The sequence below is a fragment of the Capsicum annuum genome, chromosome 10, assembly GCF_002878395.1.
Source record: "Capsicum annuum cultivar UCD-10X-F1 chromosome 10, UCD10Xv1.1, whole genome shotgun sequence".
NCBI lineage: Eukaryota > Viridiplantae > Streptophyta > Magnoliopsida > Solanales > Solanaceae > Capsicum > Capsicum annuum.
The window spans coordinates 189,987,511-189,997,143 of record NC_061120.1 but is presented as its reverse complement, the minus strand read 5'-3'; the positions used below and the strand labels follow the sequence as shown (position 1 = coordinate 189,997,143).

At 35.9% G+C, this 9,633-nt stretch overlaps 1 protein-coding gene across 2 annotated transcripts in view; it reads left to right on the top strand.

The window, feature by feature from the left end:
* Positions 1-4,973: 4,973 nt before the first annotated feature.
* The window catches only part of LOC107852911 (protein DEFECTIVE IN EXINE FORMATION 1), a 32,906-nt gene continuing 28,246 nt past the window's right edge, over positions 4,974-9,633 (top strand). Inside the window, exon 1 of one of the 2 annotated variants that reach the window (XM_016697943.2) lies at positions 4,974-5,301. In XM_016697943.2, the coding sequence (XP_016553429.1) occupies positions 5,177-5,301 (125 nt within the window). In that variant the 5' untranslated portion in view covers positions 4,974-5,176. The remainder of the gene's footprint in view (positions 5,302-9,633) is intronic. The other variant, XM_016697944.2, reaches the window with a different exon arrangement.

The window sequence follows — 9,633 nt, the reverse complement described above, 5'->3', positions numbered from 1 at the left end:
GAGGGAAAGGGCAAGCTGTGGTTGGCATATATGCCCTATCTTTTGACATTTTGGGCAAAAATCAGGCTTTCATTCATACACAACCTTTTGAGTGAATTTGACCACTAGGATCCATCACAGTAATCTCAGAAAGCATAGGTTTTGTAATATTTACTTCAATAAGCATACGGGCAAATGAGATTCTTGTTTGTTTAGTAGTCTATTCATCTACAAAGAGCGGGAATCCAATGACACTTGCTATCCTAGTCTATTCTGATAGCTCTACCATGGATGCAAAAGGCCATCCTAACTATAAGGTCCTCTCTTTCTTAGATTCAGCTTATGAGTTGCTTCTAAGGTCAAGCAAGGTTTGATTAATTTATACTATATGCCGTCTAGGTAATGTAATGGGTTACGAATATGAGTTTTTTATTGCCTTTTCTGATCAAGCATCCCAGACCCCACCGTGAGATTTCATTGAGTATGTTGTTGTTGTTGTTGTAAAACTTAAAGAAACTCTTGGTGATTTTTCACCCAGGTTAACCTCAACGTGAAATAAACTTGGTGTATCAAAGAATTCATAAAGCTCTTTAATATTCTTGCATGGAATTTGATGCTTTAGCGGTTTGAATGTTGAGTTTTAGTGTTAGAGCGTGAGAGTGAGAATGTTAGATTGGTAATTTCCAATTTAGGTATTGTTCAGCAAAGTCAAATATCAATGTTAAAATGATAAGATCTTAAGTAAGATATTATCTCACATTGTAAAAATATCATGGGTATCTAATTCAGATAAATATTGTGTTTTGTATCCATCAAATGATCAAGTTATGCTATTTTCTCACACAACTTTTACATTATTTTTGCAAACTTTTCCAGACTTCGACTGGGGCAAGCGAACTCGCGTTATATTAGATGTGGGATGTGAGGTCGCCAGCTTTGGCCGTTATCTTTTTGAAAAAGATAGTTTTAACCATGTCTTTCGCTCCTAAAGATGAACATGAAGCTCAAGTTCAGTTTGCCCTTGAGAGGGTATTCCTGCTATATCTGCTGTCATGGATACAAAGAGGATTCCTTTTCCTGGTCGAGTCTTTGACGTTGTTTATTGTGCACGTTGCAGAGTGCCTGGCATATTGAAGGTATTTAATTTTTCACTCTAGTTACTCCTGCTAATTTTCATTGCTCAAAATAGTGAAATATTGAGTGTTGAAGTTCTTATATTCAGTAGGCAAACCTTTGAGAAGAACATAGGTAGTTCTCGGTGTGTAGACTTCCAGCACAGAAAATATTTCTATATTTGCAACCAGTTTATCTCTATAACACCTTTTACTCTGGCTTTTTGGATATGGGACTTAAACTATATGGAGTCAATCTCCTTTCTCCTACTCCTATTTTGGTGGAGTCCACTGATTATTTTTGGTTAAACTAATCAAGTTTCAAGAACGAATGACTTCTAGGAACTCATTATGAATAAGTTTTGTGGACAGACAGATTTAGATATTTCCCATCACCGTATATTTGTAGTCCTATCAACGCATTCAGTTTATGAGTTATTTTACTAACTTATTAGCTATACTACTGGCTCTTGCCTTTTTTGACAGCCACCCTCAGTGTATTAGGATAATTGAAATAACATTACACACTTTCCTCTTTCTGTTTATATTTCTGTTTATTCTTTTCCTAAAAATATTTTAAAATCTGCTTCTAAGTGGTGTTATTTTCAAGGTACTTCAATAGCTCTTTTATGGAATTGAAGCAGAGCACAATCCACTATTGATGAGAGAAATGTTAAAAAAAAGAAATTTTGAACAAGTGTTTGAGCTAATGTGCATTAGTTAACATAGGAAAGATGATGTGTAGAATTATAAGCTAACGTGCTTTAAAATGTTAATGTAATTTACAACAGGTATCTGCCTGAAATTTATCAATTAACAGTTTCCATTTATTTATGCACAAAAAATTTATAATTAAAGATCTAATTTTTAATAAACGAATGATGAGTTTTGCTGGACAAACTGATAGCCGAAATGAGGATAAAATAAAATGTTCATGGTTGTTGATGATCCTGTGACTTTTATCTCCCATGGTCATATTTATATATTATGCTACACATGGAGGAATTATGTTGTTTTCTTTACTACTAACTTACTATTCTCTAAGTATCAACATGAATGTGTTGGTTGATATAGGTATAAAATGATTTATAAAGGGATTTCTTTTGGTTGTTACAGATTCTCACTATTGTGATAATGAGACTTCTCAATTGAGGTCTTTTGCTGAATTATCACTTGGTAAGTTCAATTAATATGCGTCATCATTTGAACTACCTTGAGGGAGATTTGCCTCATCTGGCTGAACAACAATTGGTGCAGATTCTTGCCCTTTGTTATACAATAATACGTCATTCTACGTGGAAAAAAAATAAGGTGCACCTTGGAAGTACCAATTGACAGAAGAAGGATAATATTCTTCATCAGGATGGAAGTAAAACAAAGGAGAATAGGCTTGAAATAGTGCTTGAACTTGATTTAAGTTTGGTATAGCAGATGAATTTTCTTTCTCCTGAAAATATTTTAAAATCTGTTTCTGAGTTATGTTATTTTCAGGGGCAAAATCCATCGGCAGACCCCTTAATTACGCATGATCTTTCACTTAGGCACCTCAAGTGTACATTGGTCCTTTTTGGCACCTCAATCAGCTATTAACTATGTCATTTTGACATTTTTTTTTACAATTAACTGATTTTACAAAGTGTGTGTAATACACACGTTTGCTGACATGGCATACCACCAATTAAAAAAAGACATGTGGCGTTCTTGTTTAAAATAATAATTTTAAATAAATTATAATTTTAAAAATCATTGTTCAAATAATTAGCTATAGTTTTAAATAAAAAAATCAATAAATAAATAACTCCCCCCCCAACCATCATCTTCTCCAAGTACCACCACCACCACAAGATTGCTGCCACCCCACCACCACCCCAAGGTTGCTGCAGCAACCCCTTTCCCCACGAACTAATGCTGCAGCAACGCAGCCCCCCTCCTTCCTCGATCATCTTCTTCAATTGTCATCTCTAAAAAATGTCTTTAAAATTTCTTCAATAACAATAATGGTCATAAGTAATTGTGATTGCAATAGCAAAATTTCATTGCTTTTTTCTTTTGCTTTGTTCAAAATACAACACTGTAACAACCAATATTCCCATTGTGATTGAAATTTTTTGCAACAACAAAAATAATTTTCATCACTGCGTCGGTGAATAATTTTCAATGAATTCGTCATTGATGACCAACACTAATTGTCAATGAATTCGCCATTGATGACCAAAAAAATAATTTTCAAGATAACTTTTGAGTCTATAATTTTTTTTTCTTTTATGCTAAAAAGATGATTTTTTTAATCAAAAAACTAAGAAATAATAGTGTTGGGAGAGAGGGACTACAACTATTGAGAGATTTGAAGAACTTATATGAGTTTAAGGTTGATGCAAAGGTGGAAAATGGTGAAAAAGTATGGAAAATGTTTGGAGTAATTGAGAAGAAGAAGAAAAGGAAAAAAAATGAAAATCAACAAAATTTCATCATTCACGCGCCTATAGAGAGTGTAATGCACTCTCTTTGCCATGTCAACGAAAAGTGTCAAAATGACAGAGTTAATAGCTGGTTGAGGTGCCAAAAAGGACCAATGACCACTTGAAGTGCCTAAGTGAAAGATCGTGTGTATTTAAGGGGTCTGCCGATGGGTTTGATATTTCAATAGCTCCTTTATGAAATTTCAGCAGACAGTGAACAATCAAGAACAACCAGTTCAGATTCTATCAACGTATTCAGCTTATGAGTTGCTTCCAAGGTCAACTAAGGTTTGATTTGTTTATACTATATTTTGTCTACATAATGTGATGGGTTATGAATATGACTTGTTTCATGTTCTGATAACACATTAATATTTGTATTGTAGGTCTACAAAGCTATGGGATCAAAAAATTCCGAACAAGTGTTCGAGCTAATGTGTATTAGTTAACATAGAAAACTAGCAATCAAAAGGTTGTGTAGAATTATGAGCTAACATGCTTTAAAATGTTAATGTACTTTACAATATCTATCTGCCTGAAATTTGTCAATAACAGTTCCCATTTATTTAAGCACAAAAAATTTATAGTCAAAGATCTAATTTTTGATAAACGAATGATGAGGCTTGTTGGACAAACTGTAGTGAATTCATCATCATCTTTTTTTTTGCCACTTTTTCACTATCTCATTTGATCCCTAGCTAGCCATGTTAGTTTGATTTTATGCTGTTTTCATCGTAATATGATTCACTGTGCATATTATATATACCAATGCTAGATATAGCCACCTGAATCAAAAGCTACTCATTGTATTTGAAGGATACTAGCTTTCATTGATAGTCGAAATGAGGATAAAATGAGATATTGAGTCCACGCTCAACACGGGCCTTGCCCATCTAGTAATAATAATAAGTTAGCTAATAAAACAGTTATATATGCCATATTAACAAAGATTTTATGGCTAAATGTATCTAAAAGCGTTTATAAATAAATATGTAGGGGTATTTCTTTAACAGTAGAAAATTCATACTCTCAATAATTCATATAGGAAATTGAAAAAATTAGAATAAATTTAGATTTATTTTTTATCTTTTTTAAGTAGGCGCTAGGCTATGAATATTATTCACAATAAATATATTTTCACTTTATTTCAAAATATATTTTTGGCCATAAATATTCTGAAATACGTTTTCCCAATATTTAAATTTTTTGAAAACACTTTTTTTTGGAAAAAAATTTAAATTTTTTATTTTCATAAAATAACTCATTTTCATAAAACTTAAAAAATTTTAAATTTTATTTTTATTTTATAATTTTTAAAAAATATATTTAAATTTTAAATATTAACTTTAAAATATGATCAAACACGATTTGAGCTCTATTTCTTGAAAAATATTAAAATAAATTGAATATATTTTCGATGTTCATGCCAACGGGTCCTAAAGGTTAACAAAGACATGGGGCTAATGTTTTCCAAAGCAGTGGATATGAAAATAAAAAATAAAAAATGAAGGGGTAAACTTTTTGATCGGAGCTTAGTTGAATAGCAAAGACTTTTCTGTATCAAAAAATTGATTCGAATTCACTAGTTCTTCACTGTATCAAACTTGATAGCAATAAGCGATCTCAATGAAAGCTAGGGTTTTCCTACTCTGTTTTCTGCTATTATCTTCAAATTTCCGTTTTCTACAATGTGAAGACAACAAATTTCGAGCACGAGAAGCCACTGATGATTCCCTTGCTTACCCCAATTTGTATGTTCCCATACCTTCCTTCTTTATGCTTTTTCAGCTCTTTAATCAATTTTGATTTTTGCATAATTCACCATGTTAGTACATACAGTGGCGGACGCAGGATTTTCATTAACGACATCAAAAAAGTAAAATAAAATAAATGTATGTGTTTGAGATTTGTACTTGAACCCCTAAACCACTGAGTCAACCTCCAGTCATGTGTTTTCGGGGGTTCGAAATAGTCCCTCTGTTTATTTTTACTCGTCATGGTTTTGCTTCTCAAGGTCAAACTGTATTAACTTTGATCAATATTGTAAGGGGCATTTTTTCATCATTTAATATGAAAAGGATTACAACTTATAACATTTTTCGTATAGTTTTCAACCATCTGAATTTAAAATTTAAAATATGAAACTAACCTACTCCAATCTAGCTTTGAAGTTTAGTCAAATTGACCTTGCGAATGGATTTGCTAGTTTACCTAGTACTCCAAAGTTGCATCATTTCGAAACTCCTTACAAAGGAGGTGCTTGGTTAGTATGGAACATAAGAGGGACCAACAAAAGGTTTAAGCAGAAGGAGTTAGTCTCTTATATCAATGAGAATAATGTTGTTCCTAGGCTTGTTAGAAACCAGAGTTAAGAAGAATAAAGCTCAGCTTGTGGCTGCTAGGATTGCCCCTCATTGGCAATTGGAAAATAACTATGCTCATGCTACAAATGGGCGCATTTGGGTTATTTGGGATACTAATGCTTATGATGTTACAGTGCTTAGCCAGCATACCCAGTACATGCATTGTAATATTATTGCAAAGTGAATAACATTAACTGCCCGATGACTGTAGTTTATGGTTATAATACTGTGGAGCAGAGAAAGTGTTTATGGAGTCAATTCCAATCACTAGTCATTGCTAAAGCATGGCTGCTCTGGGGAGATTTCAATTCCATTTTGTCTTCCAATGATAGAAAGAATGGAGCACCAATTACCAGATATGAGATAAAGGACTTCTTTGATTGTGGCAGGCTCTTGACTTGACTTGACTGAACTCTGTCAGAGGGGTAATTTTTTTACATGGACCAATAAACAGAAGACTGCTGATAGAATGTTTAGCAGATTGGATAGGGCATTTGGTAATCCGGATTGGATGTCTACCTATCGTCAGTTGGGGGTTGATTATGGAGTGCCTCATATATCTGATCATGCTCCAATGCATATGAAATGTCAATATGTGTATTAATCGGTAAACTTCCTTTTAAGTTTATCAACATCTGGGCTGATCATGAGCAATTCTTGCCATTGGTGAAAGAGCATTGGGGAACTACACTTCATTATTATAAGATGAGAAATGTGTGGTATAAGCTTAAACTATGAGAAAGATTTTCAGACAACTTAATAGAGCTGAATTTTAGGGAGTTTCAACTAGAGTGGAACAAGCTAGACTTGAACTACAAGTTATACAAGGGCAATTGAAGAACCACTGCACAGATGACATGCTAGATAGAGAGAGGGCTGCTCTTAATACACTGGAGAAATGGTCTATGATAGAGGAAAGTATCTTTCTACAAAAATCAAGAGCCACTTGGCTAAGGCTGGGGATGCAAATACTAAATACTTCTCCACTGTCATCAAGGAGAGAGCTCATAGAAAGAATATTTCTGAATTAACTGCCTTAAATGGTACTGTGCTGAAGGATAAAATGCAAATTCAGGAGATCATTAATTTCTACCAGGCTCTGATGGGTACAACTTGCACCTCACTCTCAGCAGTGAATAAGCAAGTTATGAGGCTTGGTCCAGTTGTGTCTCATTCTCAGCAATTACAATTGTGTAGGGAAGTGACTGATCAGGAAATTTATGATGGGTTATGTTCTATTGGGGATGATACAGGTGTGGATGGTTACAATGCCAAATTCTTGAAAAAAGCCTGGCCAGTAATACATTAAGAAGTGCTTGTAGCAGTAAAATCTTTCTTTAGCACTTGTAAGCTGTTTAGGGGATTAATTGTACAAGTATCACTTTGCTTCCTAAAGTCTCTCACCCTGCAAACATCAAGGAATATAGACCAATTTCTTGTTGTTCAGTTTTGTATAAATTGGTAGCAAAAGTTCTAGCTAACAGACTCCAGAAGGTGATGTCCTCAATTATTTCATATACGCAGGCAGGCTTCATTCTTGGTAGAAGGGTGGCAGACAATGTGATTCTAGCTCATAAGTTAGTGAAGGCCTACTCTACAAAACATTTATCACCTAGATGTGTTATTAAAGTAGATATCCAAAAGGCTGATATTGTGGATTGACAGTTTCTTAATCAAGTGATGGAGGGTTTAGGGATTCCTACCAGATTCTCAAATTGGATAATGGAGTGTGTGTCAACAGTTAATATGCTACTATAGTAGATGGAGAATACACAAAGCCATTTGATGCAGCTAGGGGCTTGAGGCAAGGAGTCTCCTTTCCCCTTTGCTATTGTGATGGAATATCTAAGCAGGAACTTGGTGGCATTGAAGCACCCAAGGGTGTGACCTAGTGGTTCAATGAAGTTGGGATGAGCACCATGAGGTCTCAGGTTCAATTCCCAGCTCCCAGCTGAGACAAACACTAGGTGTTTTTCTTCTCATTTGTTCTAGTCTTGGTGGATAGAGTTACCTGGTACCTATTGCTGGTGGGAGGTGGCAGGTATCCCGTGGATTTAGTGTAGGTGCGCGCAAGTTGGCCCGGACACCACAGTTATAAAAAAAAAAAACTTGGCGGCATTGAAGCATAACAGTCAGTTCAAGTACCATCCCATGTGCTCAAGACTTAGCATTGCACACTTAAGTTTTACAGATGACCTCCTCCTATTTGCAAGAGGAGATACTATTTCTGTCTCGTTGTTACATGAAAAGTTAGTCTTTTCTCAGCGGCATATGGTTTATAGGCCAACTTATCCAAAAGTTCAATCTATTTTGGTGGTGTAGACTCTATTACTAAGCAGCAAATGCAACAGATTTTGGGCTATAGTCAAGGTGAGCTTCCTTTTACTTATCTGGGCATTCCTCTGGCCACCAAAAAACTGAGTCTCTTGCAGTGACAACCTTTAATGGACAGAGTGGTAGCAGGAATTGCCTCTTGGACAGCAAAAAACTGTCTTATGCAGGCAGGGTACAACTAGTACAAACAGTAATTTTTTAAATTCTGTCTTATTGTGCCCAGATGTTCATTATCCCTACAAGAGTATTGAAGATGATAGAGGCACATTGCAAACGTTATATCTGGCCTAGAGTAAGTTCCATCACCAAAAGGGCCTTACTTTTATGGGACACGATTTGCTCACCTAAAGCTGTTAGAGGATTTAATATGATAAAGATGAAAATGTGGAACAAGGCTGCTATTGCAAAGATGTTTTAGGAGTTGTCTAATAAAAAAGATAAACTATGGATCAGATGGATCCACAGTTACTACATCAAGGAGAAGGATATCGAAACTATGGTAATTCCTCTACAAACATGTTGGGTGGTGTAGAAAGTATTTCATGCTAGAGCAAATCCGTCACTTGTCAAGTCTACTGGTTCTACTGTATGATAAAGGAGATTTATAAGAAATTGCTAGGGGATTTGCCCAAAATCCCATGGAAAGGTGTTATGTATTACAACCAAGCTCGACCCAAGGCTGTGTTTACAATGTGGCTTCAGCTGCTAGGTCGATTACATACTGCAACACAACAACAACAACAACAAACCCAGTGTATTCCCACCTAGTGGGGTCTGGGGGGTAAGATGTACGCAGTCCATACCTCTACCTCTGATGAAGTAGAAAGGCTGTTTCCGATAGACCCCCGGCTCAAGGCACGAGATACCACACAAACACATAGTAAAGCACAGAAGCAGATTACATAACATAAATACGGCACCCATAAGTAATATAAAACAGAGTAAAGCAGAGGAAAGCACACAGATTCATAGTAAAACATGGAACACGGAACACGGAATTATAGCAAGAATAAAACCCCCACCAAGTAATTCCCTACACTAGCGACCCAAACTGGCCCTAATCCTCTACCGTAATTCGCGTCCTCCCGACCTTCCTATCTAGGGTCATGTCCTCGGTGAGCTGTAACTGTTCCATGTCCCGCCTAATCACCTCACCCCAGTACTTCTTCGGCCTACCCCTACCCCGCCTAAAACCATCCAACGCTAGCCGCTCACACCTACGGACCGGGGCATCCATGCCCCTCCTCTTCACGTGTCCGAACCATCTCAATCGTGCTTCCCGCATCTTGCACTCCACTGAAGTCACACCAACCTTTTCCCAGAGTCTCATTCCGAACTCTATCCCCTCTAGTCAGTCCACACATCCAGCGCAACATCCGCATTTCT